General features: G+C 39.4%; 1 protein-coding gene across 3 annotated transcripts in view; it reads right to left on the bottom strand.

The window, feature by feature from the left end:
• TUSC3 (tumor suppressor candidate 3) overlaps window positions 1-26,684 on the bottom strand; it is a 264,065-nt gene that overhangs the window by 192,356 nt on the left and 45,025 nt on the right. The window contains exon 1 of one of the 3 annotated variants that reach the window (XM_010358156.2): window positions 22,384-22,864. The exons of 1 other annotated variant lie outside the window; for it this stretch is intronic. In XM_010358156.2, the coding sequence (XP_010356458.1) occupies window positions 22,384-22,521 (138 nt within the window). In that variant the 5' untranslated portion in view covers window positions 22,522-22,864. Of the gene's footprint in view, window positions 1-22,383; window positions 22,865-26,684 lie in introns of those variants that run through there. One more of the 3 variants, XM_010358155.2, reaches the window with a different exon arrangement.

Raw genomic sequence — 26,684 nt, 5'->3', positions numbered from 1 at the left:
TGAGGAAAAAAAAATAACGGATAATGTAATCTCCAAGTACCAAAAATGGAAAAAAGTGTGAAAATACATGACAACGTTTTACACAAATATATCAATAAGAATTTACATATATATATATATATATTTTTTTTTTTTTACAAAAATTAGCCATGTGTGGTGGCATGCACCTTAATCCCAGCTACTTGTGGGGCTGAGGCAGGAGAATCGCTTGAACCTGGGAGATGGACGTTGCAGTGTGCTGAGATTATACCACTGCGCTCCAGCCTAGGTGATAAAGGGAGACTCCACCAAAAAAAAAAAAGAATTTATGTATTTTTAAATTCTGTATTATCTTCTTAATGAAAGCTGAAAGAAGTTATGTCTTTCATGTTTATCAAAGCATCCTAAATTACAAATGACATAAGCCTACTTCCTCTAGTTTAGGCAAAGTGGACTTTAAAAGTTCATATAATAAGAAGGTATGAAGATAAATTTGGTTTCAGGAATGACCAGATACAAGAACTTAACTGGTATTGTCAGTATTCCCTCTAGCTATAGAAGCTCCATGAGGGCAACGATTTTTATATGTTTTATTTATTTCTGCATTGATGGCACCCAGAACAAGGAAGGACTGGCACAGAGTTAGTGCTTAAATATTTATGAAATAAATGAATACCTCTTCTCTTTGTGTTTTTGCTTAGCGTCTGCACACCAGAGTTTTTCATGCCAGAAGTGAGAGACAAACTAAAAGCACATTCTTCCAATTTCATAAGCCAATTAGCAAGGTAATCATTCTGCTAGTTCCATTTGGACAAATTTCAGAGAATGGCTCTAGTCACTTTCCCAAACTTGTGCCAGTCATGACAAGAAGAATGAGTAATATGTGTAGCCTTGCCTGACAATATGCTACGAATGTGGTCATTAAAAGGGGGTTGTTAATATGAAAACAAAGAGGAGAAAAAGGAGTGGAGGCCTACAGAAGACAAAAATAAGGGGTACCACACATTACTCAATGTGTCTTTCATTACCGGCAACCCAAATGCAAACGTGGCATTCATCTTAGTAATTTTTTAGTGCTTTTTAGTCCAGCATATGCCACAGGAGATATGCACACAATAACCACAAAATTTTGTAGAGAGGCAAAAACCATTTGTTACATTGCAAACACTTACAAAAGTTGTCCCTATGTAGACATCCATCCTCATTTCACCCTACCATCTATCCCAATCCATCATGTCACATTATTTTTTGGTCACTCTCATGCTTGATTGCAATCTTATATATGACGAAGGATTTCATCAAGTTGATATTTAAAAAGTGATACAAGAGAGCTAGTCATGTTTATATGCAAAGCCATTGACAACTGAGGATCTGTTAGGATTATAATACTTAACTACTGAAAAGGAATCTTAAGTACTTGAAAATGTTTGCTACTATTTTAAATTTTAAATAAGCAAGTATCTACTCTGGGCAAGGTTCCCTGGGTGATTTGAAGATATATAATGCAAAGGACCTTATGCTAATATTTGATAGGAAAACTTTTTAAATTACTGTGCTAGAACTAAGACAGTGATTAATGTTTGGTGGCTAAGTAAAGAAACAGTAAGTTAGGAAGAACTTTTTTTTAATTGAAAAAATGCTAACTTCAGTGTTCTTCTGAAAATAATGCTTCCCCTTTCCCATTGCCCTGAAATGTTTTTCAGTTCCTTCATTAAAAGGAATGATAAAATGTGACAGTTCAAAGAATCTTCGATCTGGCTCAAGTCTAATTCTTAACTGCTGAAAGTACTGTGACTCAGAAAGATCCGGAGGCTTAACCAAGATCACTGAGTTAAAACAGCTATGACTAGAATTTGTTGCAGATTCCCAATTTGCCATTGTCTTAGCCAAGAGCACAAGCAATAAAAGCCCCTCCTGGTGGTTATCACTAAGTAAAGACCAAAATACGACTCATGTTACAACTTTTAAGAGTATGTGTTGGCCGGGCACACCTGCAATCCCAATGGTTTGGGAGGCCAAAGCCAGAGGATCACTGGATCCCAGGAATTTAAGAGTAGCCTGGGCAACATGGTATAATCCTATCTCTACAAACACACACACACACACACACACACACACACAAACACACAGACACACACACACAGTTAGCCAGTCATGGTGATACATGCCCATAATCCCAGCTACTCAGGAGGCTAAGGTGGGAGGAATGCTTGAGCCTAGGAGGTTGGTTGTGGCTGCAGTGAGCTGTGATTGTGCCAGTGTACTCCAGTCTGAGCAACAGAGCATGACCCTGTCTCAAAAAAAAAAAAAAAGAATATGTGTCTTCTGTGAAGCCAGATAAACAAGTACATATACCTCCTCTGAGGAATATACGATGAAAAAAGTAACTTTTTTCATGATCAGTTGTTGTGGTCCAGCTCTTTCCTTTAGCAGTTGTGTTACCATGTGACAAAAATCTTTGAACTCAGGTCTCCTCATCTTAAAATGGTAACAACAGCACATATTCAAAATAATCCTACGAGGAATAATAAAGTGATTTAAAGTTGTTTTCCTCAAAACACCAACCACTAAAATCTGTTTTTGAGCTCCAGGAAAAAATTAAAGCTGATGATAGACACACACTGGCAATAAAACTGCTGCATCTCATATAAGAGGGAGCATACTATTAAAGAATGGCTTCTGAATGCAACGTTTTAGTCTAGTCATGGCAAGAAAATCTATTACATGAATTACTGCCCTAAATACGCAAATTGTAGCATCTTCTGATAATGCTGTCTAGAGAAGACACTGAGAATGCATATACCAGCAAGTTAGTTCCGGAGCTGAGTGGCTTTGTTAACAAGTGATGGACACAAAATACAAGGAAAATGTAGTACTCTAAACCAGGTGTGTTTACATACATCGTAAGCGATGACATTTGTTTTGGTATTCAGTTTTCAATAAGCCATCTTCATTTGTAAGAATGAATTAAGCTATAAAAAGTTTTGTAGTACCAGACAGACCCCAAAATGTTAGTGGCTTATATCCATATAACAGTCCAGAGCCAAATTCAGGACAACAAGGAGACTGTACCACAAAGCTACCCACACCTAGGCTGATGGCTGCTCTGCCATCCGCAACACATGGCTTTCCAGGTCCCTCTTTACATTGCCAACCTAGTTATAGGGAAAGAGCTTTGTATCAGACTTCAGTCAGGAAAACAGTAACCAATGCATGTGTTCCAAGCATTAAAGTATTTAACATAGAGAATCAGTTGAAGCTTAGAACACCACCGGAGAAGGACAAAAGAAACAAAGTTAAAGAAAACAGATACAGTCTCTGCCTATAGCTCCAAAGCGGGTGATTCGCAAAAGCCCACCTGGAGTGTATGAATTTCTTGAAAGCTTCCACCAACTATCTTGGTCTGCAACAGCTAGCAGGTAGTTGTGGTAGTTTAAATGTGGGACCTCCCCCACCCCACCAAAGATGTCCAAGTTCTAATTCCAAGAAACTGGTTATGTGTTACCTTACCTGACACAAGATGTGACTAAACAAAGGATCCTGCAATGGGAAGAGATAATCCTATATTAGTCAGATAGATCCAAAATAATAAGGGTCTCTGTAAGAGGAAGGCAAGAAAATCAGAGTCAGGTTTTCAGATGTGGGAATGGAAGTCAGAGACTGGAATGATGCTAAGTAAGAAGTCATGAGGAATGCAGGCAGCCTCCAGAAGCTGCAAAAAATTAACAACAAAAAAAAAAGGCTCTCCCCTCAGCGCTTCCAGCAGGAAACAAACCTGCAGACACCTTGGCTTTAGCCCAGTGAGACTGACTTGGACATCCCACCTCCAGAACTACAAGATAATACACTGCTGTTGTTTTAAGCCTGTAAATTTGTGATAACGTGTTACAGCAACCATATGAAATGCATACAGTGGTCATCCTGGACTTCCCTCAACAATGCTTCAAACCTCGTATCTGCCCATGAATGTGCCTCAGCTCTCTATAAAGAACAGTGGTCTCTCCTTCTCTTCTATCTTCCACATCTCAGAGACACACTAACACAGAACCACACAGGGAAGCTTGTGATGCAAACAAGCTGAGTCCTTAGAACAGGGTGGGTGTGGACACTCCAGCACCAGCGTGGGGAAATCCTGACGGGCCAAGCTGTGGATGACACAGATAACTTCTGTTTACACTCCATCGCCTAGAACTCTGTCCCACTGTCCTATGTAAACACGGGCGACACTGGGAAATGTCATCTCCCTTGTGTCAGTGAAGAGAAAACTCATATGGTAAACAGCTCTGGCACCCAGTGGATGTAAAACATAATAAAATCTGATGAAAGAATGAAAGCCATAGAAGGAAAATGACATAAGAAGTAGCTCTAAAGCTGTTGAAAAATGTGTTCAAATAGACACTGCATATTCACAAACAAAAGGGGGTATGAAAAAGATGTAAATATCTTTCAACATAGCAGAGGATAATACTATATAAATTGATAATTTTATTAAGGCATTATCTTCACATTTGACACTATTCAGACTTAGTAATAACATGGTAGATAGTGGATTCCATAATCTTCTTTTGTATACTACTACTCTGTTGGCAGCTGGATGACATTAAGATTTTTATATGAATCTTTCAAATGAGACAAGAAATCACTTTTTTATCTTTATTTTTTGTTTTAGCTGATAGAGAAATGTTAACTGAAAAACAACATGGCTGCCCAAACTTGGTTATCTACTATTCTTCATAATATTAGTAACCTCGATTTGAAAATTCCCTCCCCATTGTTACGAGGTTTCTAATATTTGACGCGCCAGTCACAAAAATTAGAAAAAAAAATCTAAACTAAAATCCAAACACTTTTTAAAAATTTTGAAACTTTAAGTAAATGTCTGACAGAATAATGGTTTATCCTATAATGGAGAGGAAGAGGGAAACATTTCTTTAAAGCATTTAATATATGAAAATCTATTTTAAAAGTATGTCCCACCAAACAATTGTTTCAGACTCAATGAAAATTTGTAAATTTTAATTTTGAATTTTAATTGTTCATATCCCCGTGAAAAGGAAAATATCTATTAATCTTCCAAAATTCTGGACCAGTTTAATAGGTATTCTGAGACTACAAAATACATGAACTACTTGAAATAATTCTTATTTACAACTGCTTACTTTTGTGAATAACTATTTTCTCAGTACCATGCAACTTAAGAACTATAAGCTTTCAAACTACTCTGAGGATGGTTTCAGTCCACTCTTGTAAGTTCCAGCTTGCTTTTCTTCTATGGTTTTTTTTCTTTCCCCCCCGCCGACCCCCACCCGAGATGGAGTCTGGCTCTGTCACCCAGGCTAGAGTGCTGTGGCACAATCTTGGCTTACTGAATCCTCTGCCTCCTAGGTTCAAGCTATTCTTCTGCCTCAGCCTCCTGCGTAGCTGGAATTACAGGTGCCCGCCACCACCACCAGCTAATTTTTGTATTTTTAGTAGAGATAGGGTTCACCATATTGGCCAGGCTGGTCTCAAACTCCTGACCTCGTGATCCGCCCGCCTCAGCCTCCCAAAATGCTGGGATTCCAGCTTGTTCTTGAATCTTCCTTACCTTACAGCAATCTTCCTTCCCAACCGCCTGCCCTCAGACCACAATCTCCAACATCACCATGCAAACAGTAGCCTCTCGGAGACTACTTAACAGGTTCACCCCATTGCAAATAAATCGAGAGATAGAGAGATTCACCTTCTTGTGGTCCTGCGTCTGTGACTGAACCCTGAAGTTATCAATTTAATTTTACAGTCATTGGTAAATGTCTTACATTAAATAATGTTATCCTATACATTGACTATCATGCCTGTTTATGTGGATTTTATAAGCCACCATTTAAAACTACATAAAATCTAAAACTATAAGCTTGCCCACTTTAGCAGGCATAAATAAAATAATCCCTAATGAACCATACTAATGTAACTGCCTCCCCTTGGGTATGGACAGGACCTGTGATACAGCAGAATAGCGCTCCCACAATTATGTTACCTTCTATGGCAAATATTTGCAAACATAAGGTCCCTAATCTATTAACTCTGAGTTATTTAAATAAGAGAGTATCCTGGATTCACCTCACATAATCAGGTAAACATTTTAAAAGAAGTGTTAAAAAGTCATCCTAGTGACCTGGAATAAAGCAAATAGCCATGCTGTGAACTGCCTACAGATGGTGCTCCATGGCTAGAACCTGGTGTTGGCTGCAAAGAACTGAGAGCAACACAAGCAGGAAGAAAACAGGAAACTCTTTCCTACAACTACAAAAAGCTGAATTCTGCCTACAACTTGAATGAGTTGCGAAGAGGACCCAGAGATCCAGACGAGAAAGCAACGTGACGTTACCTTATTTTTAGCCTCCTAAGACCCTTAACAGAGACAGAATCCAGCAACACCATGCCCAGACTTCTGACATCTAGCAACTAGGAGATAAAAAGTGGGTGTTATTTTAAGCCACTAAATTGTGGCAATTTTTTATGTATCAATATAAAACTAATATACCCACAAACCACCCCTGCACTTTATATCCTATTTCTCAATGCTTAAAGTGGATTATTCATCTTAAGGGAGAGGAGATAAGAGGAATGGGAAGATAAATTGCAAAGTGGTTTTATTAGCTACGCCACACCAAGAGATAAGATTTTTTAGAACAGGATATCCTATATACAATCCATGAATGATAACATCTCAGAAGAAAACTGTAAGATAACAGTGTTGGTAAATCACTACAGTACTTAACCTCATGCAGTAATTGCGTAGTGATACCCCTCCAGGTTATAAGAAAATGCTGGGAAGTTCTTATCTCCAAAATCTCTGAAGCTAGACTCCTGCTTAGCTGTTCTTATTGCTGCTGTTTTTCCATTTCCATCTTAGTTATGAATGCTTACTTAAAATTGATTTTTACCTCTATTTGCTAATGGTTTTGATCATTTATATCCAGAAAGCATACATTATTGATATATTTTATCAGAGAACTACAAATTATGATAAATCAACATTGGCTTATATTTCATAAAATGACCCACAGCTGAAAGAGTCTGTAAGAAATTTAGCTAAAGTTAATACTTCTAAACAAAAGGCTCCTCAGAATAAATAATCAAATGTTGCTAAACTTCTACAAGATTCTTCAGACGGATGCAATATTCCAACAGTTAGGAAATCCTACAAACATGAAAAGGTTTATCTGATTCATAAAAGTATCAAAACATCAGAAAATTGGTTTGAGACCTTCGAAGTAAAACATGAGAGAAACGAAGGTTACCATTAACTGCCTAACAACTTCCCATTTTAAGAATGTAATACTGTAATCCCAGCACTCTGGGAGGCCAAGGCAGGGGGATCACTTGAGCCCAGGAGTTCAAGGCCATCCAGGACAACACAGGGAGACTTCATCTCTACAGTACCAAAAAATTAGCTGGGCATGGTGGCATGTGCCTGTGGTCCCAGCTACTGGGGAGGCTGAGGTGGGAGGATCACTTAAGCCTGGGAGGTCAAGGCTGCAGTAAGCTGCGATCCCCCACCACTGCACTCCAGCCTGGGCAACAAAGCAAGACCATGTATTTAAAAAAAAAAAAAAATTAGCCTGGCATGGTGGCACGTGAGCCAAGGAGGCAGAGTTGCAGTAAGCCAAGATCACACCACTACACTCCAGTCTGGGCAACAGAGTGAGACATCGCCCCCCCCTCCAAAAAAAAAGACTGCAATGCTGCAATGCTGTCAATACTGTCACCTACTTACCTAATCAAGGAGAAGTCTTATGTAATAATTTTTCAAAATCACAACTAATTCCTTACATCCTCTTTATCTATGTGTGTTCCTTTAATCTCTTTGCTGAAACCCCAAACTTAAATGGCCCTTAACACGATTTAGCAGCGCTTCACTGCTTTCTGAGTCAATTTACCTGTTTCCACAGTAGCTATTTAAAATTATAATAAAATGTTGGCTGGGCGCGGTGGCTCACGCCTGTAATCCCAGCATTCTGGGAGGCCAAGGCGGGTGGATCACAAAGTCAGGAGATCGAGACCAACCTAGCTAACACGGTGAAACCCCATCTCTACTAAAAATACAAAAAAAAAAAAAAAATTAGCCAGGCATGGTGATGGGGCGCCTGTGGTCCCAGCTGCTCGGGATGCTGAGGCAGGAGAATGGCATGAACCCGGGAGGCAGAGTTTGCGGTGAGCCAAGATCGCACCACTGCACTCCAGTCTGGGTGACAGAGCAAGACTCCATCTCAAAAAAATAATAATTATAATAAAATGTAAAAGTCAATAGTCCTTGAAACAATCCAAAGAGGTTAGACTTTAGTACACTGAGAGCTCCATATGTTAGTATTTAAAAATAAATAAAAAAATAAAAGTATATTTCTTCATTGTGAGTTGTCAGGGAGGCTGCTCACCCTGGTCACTCAGGGACCCAGGCTGATACAACATACATCATCTCAAACATTCCCAGTCAGCATGACACAGGAAAAGAGAATACGGCAAAGCATGCAATGATGCTGCAAGCTTCTGCCTAGCAATGACACACAACACATCTCCTTGCATTTCACTGAAGTAAAATCATGTGGCTAAAGTCAGTCATGTGGCCATGCTGAGTTCAAAATATTAGGACAGTTAAATCCTACCTGCTAGGGTCTGAATGTTTGTATCCCCACAAAATTCTTATGTTGAAACCTTATCACCATTGTGATGATACGAGGAAGGTGGGGCTTTGAAGAGATTACAAAACCAAAAATCCATAGGTCCAAAGGAGCTCATTTGTCCCTTCAATCATGTGAAGACAGGGAAGGGGACATCTCTGAGAAGGTGGGCCTCACCAGACACCGATCTGAGGTCACCTTGATCTCGGACTTCCCAGCCCCAAGAACTGTGAGAAAAAAATTGTATTGTGTATATGCTGCCCAGTTGATGGTTATGGCAGTCTGAATGACCTAAGACACTACCATATGTATGGGGGAAAACGAAGTATCTACGAACAACCCTAAAAACTACCACATTCCCATATAAGGGTAATGCTATCAGCTGTTCTCCAATTCCCATTCCTTCCTCCTACCTTCTCAGTCACCTGACACTACATTCTTTATTTTCATTTCAGCTTCTTCTCCAGCTACCACCACTTAACTCTCTCTTCCCATTCACAGCAAATTGTTTGAGAAGTGTTGGCTGCCTCCAATTCCTCACAATCCACTCATTAATTAACCTACCACATTCTAGTTTCCACTGTAACATTGCAGTGAAGCTGTTCTTGCTAAATCCAAAGAACTGTTCAGTTGTTATTTAACCTCTCAGTAGTCACCACTTACCACTGTTGAACTCTGCTTGGAACATTCTCCTCCTGTGACATCCAAACTTCTCCTGCGTTTCCTTGTAAGCTCCTCCAGCAGCAAAGTCCAAAGTTATCACTGTTGACCTCTCCTTGGAACATTCTCTTTCTGTGACATCCAAAATTTTGCTGCATTTCCTTCTAAGCTCCTCCACCAACAAAGTCCAAGGATCTTTTGCAAGCATCCCTTTTGCAGCACAGTGAAATATTAGTATCCTTAAGGGGTTTGCATTAGGTCCTCTCTTTTTCCCTGTATGTGCTCTGGCTGGGTGATTTTTATCCACCACCATGAATTCAATTCCCATTTAGGCTAATGATTTTCAAGTCTATTTTATCTTCAGCCCAGATCAAAGCTTCATCTCCACATATTCTGCTTTTCAAACATCTCAGTTTAGATTTCACACAGGCATCTCATACATTCTCAAAGGTGAACATGTTATCTTCCTTCCAAAATCTCCTTCTCCTGTTTCCTATTTCAATAACAGAATTTCCCTTTTATCAAGAAATGTAGTCATCACCCTTGTCTCATTTGCTCTCACTCCACACACAACCAATTACCAAGTACTATCTAGTCTGGCTCTTAACAGGTCTGAAATCCAGGTATTTTTCTTCATTCTCCCTGCCACAACTAATTTCAAGTCATCATTACCTTTCACCTTGACATCTGCAGAAGCCTCTTCTCCAGTCTTGCATCCCCACCTAAGCTATTCTCCACAGCACAGCCAAAGCAATCCTTCTCAATATAAACCTTACCTTGTCACTCCCAAGATAAAACCCTGCAATTCTCCCCACTGATTTGAGGATCAAGTTCAGATCCAGATTCCTTAACATGGCTTAAGAAGAGTCTTCAAGATTTGACCCTCACTTCCACCCTGGCCTAACCACTATTCCCCCACCCTGTGTATTCTAAACTTAGCCATATCAAGTTCTGAGTTCTCTGAATTTGCTGGACCTTTACCAGTGAGGTTTTTCTTGGCCTAGAGCGCTAGCCCTCTTCACTGGGTTATTTCCTATGATTAGCTCTTTAGTTTTCAGCTCACCCCAATATGCTACTATAGCACCCATTATTTCCCAGTTTATTCTCCTCTCATATTACATTATAACTGCCTGATTTTCTGTCTGAATCTCCCACTGAGCTATGAGCAGTAGGATATATCAGGGATAATGGCCGCCTTATTCATCACTCTACCTTCAAAATCCAGCACAGTACCTACCTAACATGTAGTATTCACCAATAAATATTTGTTGAAAAAAAAAATGACAGCTCACATATTGGAGAAACTTCAATAACTTGGCACTTTGTTCAGTAACATGTGCCATGTTTTAGGAAGATGATATTCAAATATATTTATTTTGTACTGCTTACATCAATAACAGTATTTCTATGTAAAATCATCAAAAGATACATAATATGAAAAACATTTAAAACATGCTTAAGAAATCAATAGCCAAACAGCAATCAAACGTAGAAGGCTTGTCTACTTTGGGCTTCTGCCATAACTATAATGGCATAGACATCAAATCAAAGAAGTCTCCGTACTCAAGAAGTTTCTACTTTAGTAAGAATCAGTAAAACACAGTATACAGTTCCCTGGGATCATCTATTTACTGTGTCATGATGGAACCCTGTGAAAATCCAAAAACGAAGATGATGAACCATGTAGGGAAATGCTGAGGCTAACTCAACTTAACAGAAGTAACTTTTCAAGGAAAAGGGATACAGAGAAAGCGGAAGTAATACAACCAGTACTCTCCCATTCCTTTTTAAAAGCTTGAAGAATATTTTGTTTATTACTCTTATAACACGTACCTTGAACATAAGAGTCTGGCAGTAATGACTATACTTAGACAAATAACTTCTTACGTTGTTTCTCATGAGTTACTGTGGTTATAACACCTATGAAGTTCTTTGAAAACTACAGCACTGTACAAAAGTAGCTTACTGATTTAATTTATGGCTTTGGAGATTAGGTATTTGAAACAGGCAAAAATAATGAGAGTGTAAATTTATCTGCTATTTGATAGTCAAATAAAAGAACTTACACAGCTCAGTCACAATTAGTTTTTGTTATTCCCTACGGATCATATAACTCAACTAACGTGTTGAAAATTAATGTTATTTAGGCTTCTTTTTGATAAGAAAGTTGTAATCAAATCAAAGCAGGACTGTTACCATGAGTCAACTTCTAAAGCATAAAAGTAGCTTTGATATATAGAGAAACTACCTAAATCATTCTATTACCATATTTTATATAATCTTAAAAATCTAGAAAGGATCTAAAAAAGTCTACTCTAGTAGCTTCTAGGCATTTTTAGAATCTGATAAAAATTATAGCTATGCCAGAAAAACACATTTATTCCATAAATGAAAAACATATGTAATTTCAGAGAACTAATGGGAAACTTTTCCTGTGTTTACCAGGTTCAGAAATCTTGATCTTGTTCAACCCTCTCATTTTACATTTGAGGAAAACTGCCACTCCAAATGGTTAAGTGACTTTCCCAAGAACATAGAATTTAAATCAAAGGAACTAGAACCCACATTTCTTTTTCTAGAACCTGTATAAGGTCCTTAACACTTTGTAAGTTACCATTTTGTTTCACCCCTGTCATCTCAGCAATGGGAGGCCAAGGCAGGCGGGTCACCTGAGGTCAGGAATTTGAAGCCAGCGTGGCCAACATGATGAAACCCACTCTACTAAAAATACAAAAATTAGCCAAGTGTGGTGGTACACACTTGTAATCCCAGCTACTTAGGAGGCTGAGGCACGAGAATCACTTGAACCCAGGAGGCAAAGGTTGCAGTGAGATGAGATCGTGCCACTGCACTCCAGCCTGGGTGACAGAGTGAGACTCTGTCTTTAAAAAAAAAAAAAAAAAAAAAAAAAAATTAATTAATTAAAAAAAGATCAGCTACAAAAAGACAGAGGAAAGAATCATGATAGTCATGAAACAGTATGAAAGTGGTGAAAGGGCAGGGGATGGGCGCAGGGTAAGAGGGTAAGACCCTGACAGCATAAATTCTTGTAATGAAGCATGAGAACATAGTAACATAAACTCTGGTATGAGGAAACCTTGTTTTTAGTCCCAGCTTTGTTATTTAGCCTGAATCCTGACCTTCCTGCTCTAACATTCGATAATGCAGTATTTTTTAAAATCATATTCTACAGTTACTATTCTCTTATGATTTACACTATGCTCCAACATCTAAGCATGCGACTCATGTGGCCGTCAATGGAAATCCAAGCTGAATTAGAGGGCCATTAAGGGAGGAGACCAACCCTCATATTGTCTTATGCCCAATTTCTGCCTCCAAAGAAAAAAGTAGTAAAAACTAAAAGGCAGAAATGAAATCCATAGGCAGACAGCCCGGCGTCACACCCTGGGCCTGGTAGTTAAAGATCGACCCCTGACCTAATCCCTGTCCTGTTCTGTTCTAATTCCTGGTGCTGGTGCATGCAGCCCCTAGTCACAAACCCCCTGCTTGCTCAATCGATCATGACCCTCTCACACAGGCCCCCTTAGAGTTGTAAGCCCTTAAAGGGGACAGGAATTGCTCACTCAGGGAGTTTGGTTTTTGGAGATGTGAGTCTGCCAATGCTCCCAGCTGAATAAAGCCCTTTCCTTGTACAATTCAGTGTCTGAGTGGTTCTTGTCTGCGGCTCATCCTGCTACACCATTATGATAGTTTTCAACCTTGATTTCAGCCATCCTTCCTCCTCATAAATGCTCCAAGAGGAAAAATATACAGGAAACCATGGCAAGAAACAGCACAACCACACCATTTTTATGAGAAAAACTTTTATACCCCTTGAAAATTCTAAAAAACATGGCCCAATCAGCATTATCTCTTCCTTAAGAGAGGTCCCATTTTCTTTTCCTTAATCTTAACTCACATGCTAGCCAAAAGAATATTATTAAATTATAATATTTTAAAAATAAAAGTTAAATGACTCTTTGTATTTCATTTGGCATGCCTTTAAAATGAAACCACCTACCAATCAATTATATGCACACACAAAAAAATAAATAAGTACTTTAGGATGGGCGCGGTGGCTCAACCCTTTAATCCCAGCACTTTGGGAGGCTGAGGTGGGCGGATCAAGAGGTCAGGAGTTTGAGACCAGCCTGACCAACATGGTGAAACCCCGTCTCTACTAAAAATACAAAAATTAGCCAGACGTGGTGGCACACGCCTGTAATCCCAGCTACTCAGGAGCTGAGGCAGGAGAATCACTTGAACCCGGGAGGCAGGGGTTGCAGTGAACAGAGATCATGCCAACCACTCCATTTTTATAAGTATGAGAAAAACTTTTATTCCCCTGAAAATTCTAAAAAACATGGACCAATCAGTATTCTCTCTTAGAGTGCAGCCTGGGTGACAGAGCAAGACTGCATCTCAAAAATAAAATAAAATAAGAAATAAGTACTTTAAAAGCATTCATATTGAAAACACATTGTATGCAGCAAATATATCTGAGGTATATATTACCCTTCCACCCATTCCTTGGACTAACAATTTTTAAGGTACATATTAAATTTTTTTCCAATCTGTTTCCTACAATTTTGTGATTCATACATTATGTAACAGAGAGCTTCAATTCACTCAATAAAAATACTTATTTCAATAAAAGGAACACATGAAAAATTCTCTTCCAAACACACACAGATGTTTTTTAATACTGATCACTGAGATTCAAGGATCAGAGAGAGCTACATCTACCTCAACAAGCTCCTACTGATATTTAATGTCTAATTTACAAATAGGGTTATATAGTTACTTATTAAAACACAGTGTAGAAGGATAATTCTGGAGTAAAACTGTAAACATACAAGTTGTACAATCACGCGCAACATGCTGAATTCAACAACACCTCCCTTAGTAGAGTGAGGTTAGATAAAAAAATCAGAAATCCAATCTGAAATGTCCTAAACTTTAAGGAAAGTTATTAACTCACAAAGCAAGAAGTTGAGAGAGCAATTACAAGGCTAATACACGTCATCAACTACCCAGTTCTTCCATTTTTCTACCAGGTTTTTGCCCTCAGGCTTGTACTTTCGAGGTAATAAGATGGTTTCAGCAACCCAAGAGTCACATTCTCATACACACAGTCCAAAGACAGGAGAAGAAAATTTCCCTTCCTTGTGTGTCCTCCGTAAAGAAGGAAACTTCCCCAAAGTCATGTACAAGTGTATCATATACTCACGTCTAAAACAATCATTTGCAAGATGCTGAAATAATGACGATCTTTAATACGAATTATTGCTTGGGGCTGCCAAGTGTCCCAACTTCTCTCAATACTTAAGCCAAACCAACCTACTGTGAGCAAAGACAAAAGTTAGACAAATAGTTTGTCACAACCATCATGCAAAGATATTGTGAAAATTATATGTGATTGTCTTAGTTCCTTTGGGCTGCTATAACAAATTACCATAAACTAGGGAGCAACGGAAAATTTCTCACAGTTCTGGGTACTGGAAGTCCAAGATCAGACTTACAGCATGGTCGGGTTCTGGTGAAAGCTCCCTTCTTAACTGCAGATTGCTCACACTGCTATCTTCTCACCACTGTATCCTCACTTGGTGGAATGAGGACCAGAGAGCTCTGGGGTCCCATTTATAAGGGCACTAATCTAATTCATAAGGGCTCCACCCTCAGGACCTAATCACTTCCCAAAGGCCCCACCTCCTAATACTTTCTCGAAGTTAGGATTTCAACCTATAAATTTTGTGGGAACAAAAACATTCAATCTATGACAATAATCCAACTAAGTCAAATGCCTAGCATCCTGTGTGGTTGTAGCTTGTTTTATTTTTATTTTCCTGATATAATGTAAGCCTTATTATCAACCACCAAGTTCATTAAATTCAGTAAGTTATACTAAGGTATTTCATTCAATTTAATATTTAATATGAATAGCAAAAAGATTTCACAATATATGACCTTTAGTTTTACTGCGAAACTCCTACAAACTAACTTGCCAATGGTTTATCTGTTTCCAAGCAGAGAAAACTCTGTACCAGAATATTTCCAAAAGTTGAATCAAATCACAAAGACAACAATGTTATGCCGTTCCTAAAAATTATACTGCTAAAATAACAAGTATTTCCATTAAATAAAATCAATGTTACAACTTACCTAACCTAGACTAAAGTGCACTTTCCATTACATTATAGGTACTTGAGTTCTCATGGTAACATGAAGGGGAAAGAAAATTTATTTTTCACCTTCAAATATCAAACTTAGTAGGTATCTTTACATGATTAACCAAAATTTTAATAATAATAAATATACCAGTAAATAATTCACTTTATTTTTAACTTTTTTCTGTTCATTAAATAACAGATGCTATCATATCTTAAGACTTTTATAACAGATTTCAAAACACTCTCTAAACTTCTTGTTGACCTTGTGCCTTCCACTATTAAACAGAAATAAGAGACAGGCCAACTGGGAGGCAGGCAGGCAGGCAAACAGATACCAATTACCATGAAAAATTATTCTTCTGGGCCAGATGCAGTGGCTCACGCCTGTAATCCCTGCACTTCAGGGAGGCCAAGGTGGACGGATCACCTGAGGTCGGAAGTTCGAGACCAGCCTGACCAACATGGAGAAACCCCATCCCTACTAAAAATACAAAATTAGCTGGGCATGGCGGCATATGCCTGTAACCCCAGATACTTGGGAAGTTGAGGCAGGAGGACCGCTTGAACCCGGGAGGCAGAGGTTGACATGAGCCACGTTCGCACCATTGCACTCCAGCCTGGGTAACAAGAGCAAAACTCCACGTCCCGGAAAAAAAAAGAAAAAATTATTCTTCTGAATAACATTTTTGAAGCCTTAACATTCAATCTATTTATATATGCCTTATTTATCTATGTAAAAAAAACAGTAATATTTGTTGTAAAATAGAAAGTCCATATACAACTCCTCAAGAAATTATGTGAAGCCAGCATCCCTGTGTACTATCTGCAAAATACAGGGCAAGAACTACAAAGATACATTATACCGGCAAGTGATTAGATAAAAAATGATGTGTTAGAATGTTAAAATTTGTTTTCCATAAAACAGCACTGTTAACAGCAATGAGAAAGCAGATGGGCCAGATGGGCAGAGGGAAGGATCAAGAGTTCCCTTTCAGATATGCTCAGTTTGAGAAGCTGCAGAAATCTTGCCCAACAGATAGAAATAAAGACTAGATAGAGACCAGGATAAATATCCATTTGTTACACACATACACACGTTATGTAACAAATAAACCTTTGTTCACGTACTTGTTTTCCAGCTGGGGAACACAATATTCCTACACTTAACCAAAAGTCAATTTTCTATCCTGGTGGGATTAGCGTGATACTCTAGGAGGGATTCTTACGGAGATGAGCAATCTATAGTCTGATATGCCAAATATCAGAGATATTTGATAGTCTGATACGCCAAATAAACCCTGAAGATCACTGAAACAATCCACAGCAGTCACAGGCATAACAGATCACACTCACATCTAAAATCAATGAGTATTTAGGCCTAAAGAGGGAGAGAACAAAAAAGTAAATGCAGCAAAGGTTAAGAGTTGATTACTCTTTAGCTCGAGTGATGTTTCCACTCTTTCCCCTTCTCTGTGCCTTATGTGTGGAACAGGGCACACATATAGGACTAAACGTGCTGGTGGTGTACGTGGAGAAAAATATCCTGAAAATGTTGTCTTTTGACCAAGCTCCTACCTCTTACGTAGACAGACAATTCCTCATGGGTTTCTAACATAACTGGTTAGTGTAGGGACAGACTGACTTGTTCTGGACCGTCTTTTCAAGGATATTTGCATATAGCACACAGTCAAAGAAGACAGAGTCCTCCTTCAGAAAAAAATGAGTGTTTACTTTTGAGTATAATAAAGATAACATCTTCCTTTAGGGAAGAGGTCAAATAAGCGTACAGCTCATTTTCACAGACCTTGGTTTCTTAAATGCAAGGTTCCTCTCCCGCAGAGTAATTCACTACACGAGTGGGCATCACCTAGCCCTCTTCATGTTGTTCAATGTGAACTGAAGCTCAAGGAACCAGTACAAATGCTGAGTAATAAACTATCTATTGCTGTGGACATTAGTTGCTTTAAAGGAAGTAATATTTAACAGTTATGACAGCAATACTTACCACCAAGGATTTTTAAGTCAGACAGATAGATGGTCCAGTTACAACTCAGCCTCTAATTGTATGACATCAGGTATATGACAAACTCTGAATTTTAGTTTGCTTGTTTTAAAATATAAAACCTGTATCTTGCTTATTATGTATACGTGGGTGTAACATATAATACGTATATGACATACCAAATATATAACTATATGTACATTAAGACTATTCTATTGCTATAATAAACTCTCCTTCATCTGTGACACAAGAATCCCATGTCTTCTGCCGTCATCCATGACACTGCGGCATTCCTGACAAGCAGTTTTGGCTATTTCCAATCATGCTTCAAGGGGCAGTCACACATATAATCTAACCTAAGAGAAATAACTGCCTGCACCGATATATTCTGTGCATATATGCATACATATCAATGCATAACTACCATGATTTCCTGTGTGATGACTGCCAACTTTTTCTTCCATTTAAGTTCTCTGCTTAAAGGTAACATCCATTGCTTACCTCCCTCCTCTCCCCTTTTATCATTTGCTAAGACAGGAAAGTCTCCCTTTCACAAATGTGCCATGAAAACTAACTGGATATTACACAACTCAATATAAAATGCGCTTAAAAACATTAATGACATATAGAAGTTATGTCAAAGGCAATTGAAATATGTTTTATTTAGTCAATTTATCGCTTAGAAAATATTTATAAGCTGTTCAATTTTTCATATTGCATATTACTATTCATCAGGGCCTATCAGCTACTCATATTCTTTGCAGATAAGATAAATTATTGGCTGGGCGCGGTGGCTCAAGCCTGTAATCCCAGCACTTTGGGAGGCCGAGACGGGTGGATCACGAGGTCAGGAGATCGAGACCATCCTGGTCTACACAGTGAAACCCCGTCTCTACTAAAAAAATACAAAAAACTAGCTGGGCGAGACGGCGGGCACCTGTAGTCCCAGCTACTCGGGAGGCTGAGGCAGGAGAATGGCGTAAACCCGGGAGGCGGAGCTTGCAGTGAGCCGAGATCGCGCCACTGCACTCCAGCCTGGGTGACAGAGCGAGACTCCGTCTCAAAAAAAAAAAAAAGATAAATTATTGTAACAGCTGCTTTTGATGATGGCAAAGTCAATAAGTGTACTGGAAATAATTACAGAATTGGAGCTCTTTTCACATTATCAGAAGAGGTGATTATAAATTAAAACAATTCTAAGTGAAGCTGATTAACTGATAAGTGTTAAAGATGTAAGAAAGAGAGAAACTGTCAAAATAAAACAAACACAAGATGCACTAGATAGGCAAATGATACACTACTAAAAAGCCAACGTCTCCCAGAAACTCACATCACTTAACATCAGTGAGGATTCAGAAATTAGTTTTTAATGACTATATTCAATGTAATTAAGAAAAGTGACTATAAAAATCTCCAACCTTCTTTGCCTAGTCACTTAACTCTCTCAACCACACTCTCAAATAGGGAATATAACAAAACATTGTTTTTAATAAATGAAAATGTCTTCATGAAGAAGCATACGTGGATGTGTATAAACATACACATAATACATATACACACACACACACAGAAATCCATGGGATATTACCAAGTCTTCTATGATACAAAATCTCTTCCTGGGAAATTTTCAAACAACAAGGAGAATTTGGAATTCTCAGTGCTTCATAATAAGCAACAGACTATTCCAGAGACCACATAATTTATTATAAAGTTAGTTTCTTTAGCAAAAAAAAAAAAAAAAAAAAAAAAAGTGTAAAAACCCTTACTGCATTTCAGAATCTCATTATACTAATGCTTTCATTTAAATGAGGAATATATAGTAATAGCTACCACTTAGTGACCATTTGTTATACCCTAGGCATTGCACTAAGCATTTTATATACAGTCTTTATATACATATAGTTATATATTTTACATGTTACATACATGTATACATAATACCTGAGATATGGGTATTATATTTATATTTTAAAACAAGCAAACTAAAATTCAGAGAGTTCGTCGTTTGCCTGTCATAAAATCAGAGGCTGACTTGTAACTGGACCATCTATCTGTATGACTTAAAAATCCATCCATGGTGGTACTACTGTCATAACTATTAAATATTATTTCCTTTGAATCAACTAATGTTCATTCCTGATTCCAGGCTCAACTTTAAGACTTCAATTTGGCTTCCTCTCTAGAAGGAAGAAAAACACTCTACATGCTAAATCAACTACTTTGGTACATATGTCAATAATATTTATTATATTAACAGTAAATTAAGCTTCAACTGCTACACTTTCAGGTTTCATAGTGTCAAATCTTATCATAGGCATCAGGTTTTAAAGTCAGCAAGACAGAAAGAGACCACACACTGTCAAAACAACTCTGGGCTATCACTAGCAAAATACCACATTGGTTAATGTTTCCAATAAAAGAGTGTTTCCCTTCCAATACTGGAAGAGATCACAGTTTGTGAACTTAGTGAGTACCAGATACGGAATGCCCAATATTTCAGAAATACGCATGCTTATTGAATAAAGTATCAGAACACCAACTATTTAACAAACTATAAAAACGATCCCTGAAAGTATAGTCTTGAAAACATTAACTATTTAAGCTCTTAGTTTGTTCTTCTTTTCCTTCAGTCAAATACACATACATTGTAATACCGTCATAAATTGAAATCAAGCGCTCCTGCTTAGGAGGAATAAAACTAATTTTGCAAGAAAAACTTTTTTATTCTTCAACAATGTTCTCCCTAGTTTTTCATTTTAAAAATATATTTCATGAAAACATTTTAATAGAAACAGATGTCACTGTCATTTAGATTTAATTATACTAAATCAACAAACGTTTTCACACATTAAAGTCATCTTATCACTGGAGATACTCACATGCTGTAAACATGTACACTTTTTAGATTTTTTCCCCCCTTGCAAACCAAAAACAAAAATGTAAGCACCCTCCGACCTCTACCTCAACCATCTGAAAGGGCCCCTCTTCTCCACCAAGGGCATATTCCCAAGATAACCTGAAAAACCACTTCAGGCTACGATGGGAAAAGTGGGCCAGACATGCTCATTATACCCTCCTTCTTTTTGGAATTCAGGAAAAGCCAACCAGCATTAACATCAACACAGACCTTAGGTCTGGTAAGAAACATTTACAATCTACTCTCTCTGAAGTCTGCCACCTGGAGGCTTCATCTGGCTAATAAAACCTTGGTCTCCACATTCCTTTCTATTAGTAACAGTTCTTTCAACCGACTGCCAATCAGAAAATTTGTAAATCTACCAATGACCTGGAAGCCCCTCCCCCTTTGAGTTGTCCCAACTCTTCCAGATCAAACCATTGTAGATCTTACAAGTACTGATCAATGTATTATGTCTCTCTAAAATGTATAAAAGCCAGCTATACCCTGACCACCTTGGGAACATGCCATTAGGATCTCTGCAGGCTGTGTCACCAGTGCTTCCTTAACCTTGACAAAAAAAAAAAAAAAAAATTGAAGCCTGTCTTAAATACTTTGGGGTTCACACCCTTCAAATGAAAATTGGCGTGGTCCTAGGGATCTTCCTAGGAGATAAAACATCACAATTTCCATGGAGTTCTTCATCATCTTTTATTGCCCTTTGCTTTGGTTATCCACAAAAAGCTGTCTACTTTTTCTTCACTTTTCTACCTTTCTCGTGAATTACTAAATCTAAAACTCTAGGAATATGGTATACAAATACCAAGTGTTAAAAAATATATAATTAATTTATATTTGTAAATACAATTTCAATTTAACAGTGGTTATCTAAATCCCTTAGCAGAACTTCACCAATAATTTCATATGGCCTACTTTCATGTTAAAATGTAAAAGCTAAAGAGAGGTACATTAGCTAATACTGAACGCACAGTATTTGTTTCAGACAAAGAACAAAGGGAAACAGAATTACTCGGCATATAAGGATATTTTTTCACTGTCTCTACCCAGCTATTAAAATTTTGTTAATATCTTAAACCCAATTCAGATTTTGAGCCCTGTGTAGGTGTACAACTTAACCAGAAAAAACTATCTTCAATTGTATAAGCAGAGCACTCTTACCAAAATGGTCCACAATTAGAAACCTTAGTCACATTCCCAAAATAACTATTTTTGCTGAAGCAGCTAGATCAACTATCCATTATGGATAACTGGAACTTACAAACACTACAACTACTTTAAACACAGTCACTTCAAACCTCACCCTCTTCAAGGTTAATGGTGGATTAAGACTAAAATCAGATTGAATGAACTTCAGAAATAAATCCGCATAAAATGTCAGGTTATTTTCACAAGTATACACTCAGTTCAACATAAAGAAAAATAAACATACAGGACAACTTAAAACACAATCTCAATATGTTCTGTTGTACTTGCATAAAATAAATAATGTAAGCTTATTCTCACAAGTATACACTGAGTTCAACATAAAGAAAAACAAACATATAGAGTAACTTAAAACACACTCTGCACAGGTTCTGCTGCTTCTTGAAATGGGTAATGAAGAGAACAGAGTAAGAAAATAAGGAACAAATAGTTCCTGCAGGCTTATAAATACTCCTAAAGGGTATCTTCACATCCAACACACCCCTTTTAGTGACACAATTGCTCCAAGCTGGGCTTCCAGCTGGGAATAAAAGCGTCCAGGGTCTGAAAGGTGTGAGATGCTCAGAAGCAAAGTCAAGTGCACGCTTTGCCATGGTTTTTCAAGTCAGAACCCTGCTAACTCCACGTCCCAGAAAGGCCCCAGGGCCTCCCACCCACCGGGCTCCCGCCCCAGCGCCGGCACCGCCCACGCCGGCGGCCAGGCTGCCTAGCAACACGGCAGGGCTGCCTGGCAACGCGGCCCACCCCGGCCCGCCCCCGCCCACAGGGGAAGGCCAAGGGGATCCATTCTACCTCCTTTTTCTTCTGTCCTCCCCCAAGCTGGATGCAAAGCAGCAGCAGCAGCAGAAGGAAGGGAAAGCTCCCGGTGGGCAGGTACCGCAGCCGCCGCCCAGCTTGCCTACGGCGTGAAGGAGCGCCCCGGGCCCCCATAGCGGCAGGGCAGTGTCTCCTCCACGCGCGGTAGCCGTGCGCGCCCAGCTCCTACCGCGCACCACGCCTGCCCGGCCAGCCTCCGGGAGCCCACTGGCTGGGCCCTCCGGGGTGGCAGCGGCTTCGCTAGGGACACGGGCCGCGGCCGAGGACGCAGAGGAGGAGACTGACAGAGCATCCGGTTCACCGGGAGAAGACCTGGAAAGGCGCGGGATGGGGGCAGGAAGTGGGCGTGGCGAGGGAGCCAGGCTCTGGGGGCGCGGCGCGTGCTCCCGCCTGGAGCCTGTCGTTCCTGGACCACGCTGGGGAGAGGGGCGGTCCTTTGGCCCTGGGACCTCAATCTGAGGCCATCCTGCTACTGAACCCAATTACTGGGTAGCCCAGCACTTTACCTGGGGCCTTGCACAGACAGACCTGAGTGCCTTCTTCGATGATGAAGGGGAAGCTTTGGGGAATGAGAACCTGGCCCGTGCGGACCCCTGCAATCTCCATTCCCATTGCGATCGTGATTAGGAACACAGCTCTTCTCCTCCAGAGCCCTGGGAAACCATCTAACATACTCCAGAGCCCCCGATGCACAGAAGCCGTCTCAGAACTTCACAGCTCTTCCAGCCCCAACTGGAAGGCCTGAGGCACAGCCTAGACTCCATTCATTTAGTGACTCGTTCAGCATCCAGGGAGTGCATTAGTACAGAGCACTGTACTAGGTACTTTTAATATAAAAACGAATAGTCTTACTTCAATTTTTATTCTGTGAATATTTTAAGAACCATAGCAGACTGGACATGGTAGTTCATGCCTGTAATCCCACACTTTGGGAGGCTGAGGCAGGTGGATCACCTGAGGTCAGGAGGTCGAGACCAGCCTGGGGAACATGGGGAAACCCCATTTCTACTAAAAATACAAAAATTGCCAGGCATGGTGGAGCGCCTGTAGTTCCAGCTACTTGGGAGGCTGAGGCAGGAGAATGGCGTAAACCCGGGAGGCAGAGGTTGCAGTGAGGTGAGATCCGGCCACTGCACTCCAGCCTGGGCGACGAGCAAGACTCCGTCTCAAAAAAAAAAAAAGGAACCATAGCAGCAGACTGTATGTTGAATGTTTGATTGAACGGGCCTGATCTGTTCTAATGCATCATGGTTTTTATTACTCTCCTAAAGATTTCTTCACTTGGGCCATGAACACCTTTGGTAATGTGATAAAACCTGTACATGCAGTCTTAAAATAGCACATATTTCTAAATGCATGAAATTAAATATATAGGATTAGCCAGGCACAGTGGCTTACACCTGTAAACCCAATGCTTTGGGAGACCTATGCAGGAGACTTGCTTCTGTTCAACAGTTGGAGAGCAGCCTGGGCAACATAGACCTTGTCTTTAGGGAAAAAAAGAAAAAAAATTAACAGCTGGATATAATGGGGAGTACCTGTAGTCCTAGCTATTCCAAGACTGAGGCTGGAAGGATCACTGGAGACCAAGAGTTTGAGGTTACAGTGAGTTCTGATCATGCCACCGCACTCCAGCCCGGGAGACAGCAAGACCCTGTCTCCAAAAATATATGTAGAATATAAAAATATTATATATATAAAACTTAAGGAATATATGCATATAATGGTTCAAGATATGTGCAACAACTTACTATGACAATATCTTTAATTTCTATAGGAAACAAAGCTGTAGGTACTGTTAATACTACTGTGGTTTGTTGCCTGCCTTCATAATTGAAAACTGAAACTGTTGAGGTTCATAGACATAAAGTTACAATTTTTTCAATACAAAGTTCACAGATGCTGAAATTGTGTGGACTCCAGATTAAGAACGCTTGCTCCACAACAACCCTATTACTTAGGCTCACTGTAACCATTTTCAGATAAATAAATTAAGGCCCAGAAAGAATTCGAACATTGACAGTCTGGCTCTACAGCCATGCTTATGCTACGATGCCTTTGTTAAAGAAGTTTACAAATACATCTCACTTTTCTATATCGCAGGCTTTTCATTTCCCACTATTATGTGAACATTTTGCCCAAATTATCACTCCTGTTAAAAGAAAACCTTTAGACAAAATAAACTTTACACCTTATTTCAGCAAAGAACAATTCATAAATCTGCAGCACTCTGAACCAGAAGCGTTCAGAAAGCTCAGCTCCAGTGGCCTGAGAGCAAGCTTCAATAGACTAAACATAGAAACAAAGTAAAGAAATGACCTGATTGGCTACAGCTACGTTTCCCTTACTTGGTCACGGTGTAATAAGGCATTTACCTATATGGCTGTGGTCTGATGGGAGGTCCCTAGTTGTATAAGCAATCATCCTATTGGCTGTTTGTGATTCCCTGAGGCTCGTGAGTTTTTTAATAAGTCAGTTACAAGAACCGCTTCCAAGATAAGTTCCTATGTGCTTACATAAGAGATGCAGGTACACAACCACCCCAGGCTAATTACCTCTTGTGTATTTTTGCTTTAACACTCCTAAAAGAATGGCTCCTTGCTTTTTCCTTGAGACATAAAACTGGCCTCAACTTCTGTTTGGAGACAAGTAAATTTATGATCTTTATAAGTAAAATATTGACATCTAGATATAGTCAACATAATCACAATTCATCATCTTTCCCTTTCTCTCCCCAACTTGTCGTAATTTCTTTATTGTAAACAATGGTACTTCCATCCTTCTAATTACCAATTTTCAGAGCCTCGGAGCTGTCTTCCATTTTCCCGTTCTACCCAAACATGCTGCCTTTATATTCAGTTTCCAAGTTACGCTCCCTCTACAAGGTCCTGGGAATTTGTTGTCTATTTCTCATTTTGTAACTCTAGCATTCATTAGAAACACATGAGATGTCATTGTTAGTTGACCCTCCTTTCCTGACTTATGTTGATGACAAGAGTCAAACTCTGTAAAATATTTGAAGAGATTTATTCTGGGGCAAATATGAGTGACCATGACCAGTGACACAGCCTCAGGAGGTCCTGAGAACATGTGCTCGAGGTGGTCGGGGTACAGCTTGGTTTTGTGTATTTTAGAGAGGCATGAGACATCAATCAAATACATTTAAGAAATGCATTGGTTTGGTTCAGAAAGGCAGGACAACTTAAAGCAGGGTGGAGGGGTCTTGCAGGCTATAGATAAAATTAAACATTTTCTGACTGACAATTGGTTGAGTTTATCTGAAAACCCAGGACCAGTGGAAAGGAATGTTTAGGTTAAGGTAAAGGATTGTGGAGACCAAGTTTTATTGTGCAGAGGAATCTCAGATAGCAGACTTCAGAGAGAGAGAGCAGGTTGTAACATGTTTCTTATCAGACCTGAAAGGGTGCCTGGCTCTTAGCTGATTATCTTACTGGATCTGCAAAGAAAGGAAGAAAAACAAAGGGAGAAGGGGATTCTGTGTAGAATGTGGATTTTTCCCACAAGAGACTTTGCAGGGCAATTTCAAGGTATGGCAAGGAAATTTTTTTTTCCTTGTCTCATACTATTATGCCATAGTCAGACTGAAAAGTCAGTTATGATATAGATGGTCAAATAAAATCCATCTGATGAGAATTTATGGTTTGTAGGGCATGACTCCCCTAACTCCTTAGAAGAAATTTGGGCAAGATAGAAAGCCAGAGCTTAGTCCTCACTTATAATCTCACCACCATCCTCCCATACAGGCATAATCCAAGACTTTTTAATCCTGCCTTTTTTTTTTTTTTTTTTTTTTTTTTTGTGAGATGGAATCTTGCTCTGTCACCCAGGCTGGAGTGCAGTGGCACAATATCAGCTTACGGCAACCTCCACCTCCTCGGGTTCAAGCTATTCTCCTGCCTCAGCCTCCCAAGTAGCTGGGAGTATAGGCACCCACCACCACACCCAGCTAATTTTTGGATTTTTACTAGAGATGGGGTTTTACAAATGTTGGCCAGGCTGGTCTCGAACTCCTGACCTCAGGTGATCCGCACACCTTGGCCTCCCGAAGTGCTGGCATTACAGGCTTGAGCCACTGCGCCCAGCTCTCTTGCATTCTTTTCTTGGTAAAGTGTCTGGTGTGATCCTTTTAAAACATAAATCAGTGTAAAATATCATCTCTTTCCTCACCAGCAAATGCAAAATCTTCCATGCCCTCGGGACTTTACATCACCTTCTACCAGGCTACCTTTCCAACATCATTTCCTATTTTTCTTCTG

The sequence above is a fragment of the Rhinopithecus roxellana genome, chromosome 9 (assembly GCF_007565055.1).
Source record: "Rhinopithecus roxellana isolate Shanxi Qingling chromosome 9, ASM756505v1, whole genome shotgun sequence".
Lineage (NCBI taxonomy): Eukaryota > Metazoa > Chordata > Mammalia > Primates > Cercopithecidae > Rhinopithecus > Rhinopithecus roxellana.
Note: the sequence above shows the minus strand (reverse complement) of the source record. Positions and strands in the feature narration are given on the sequence as shown.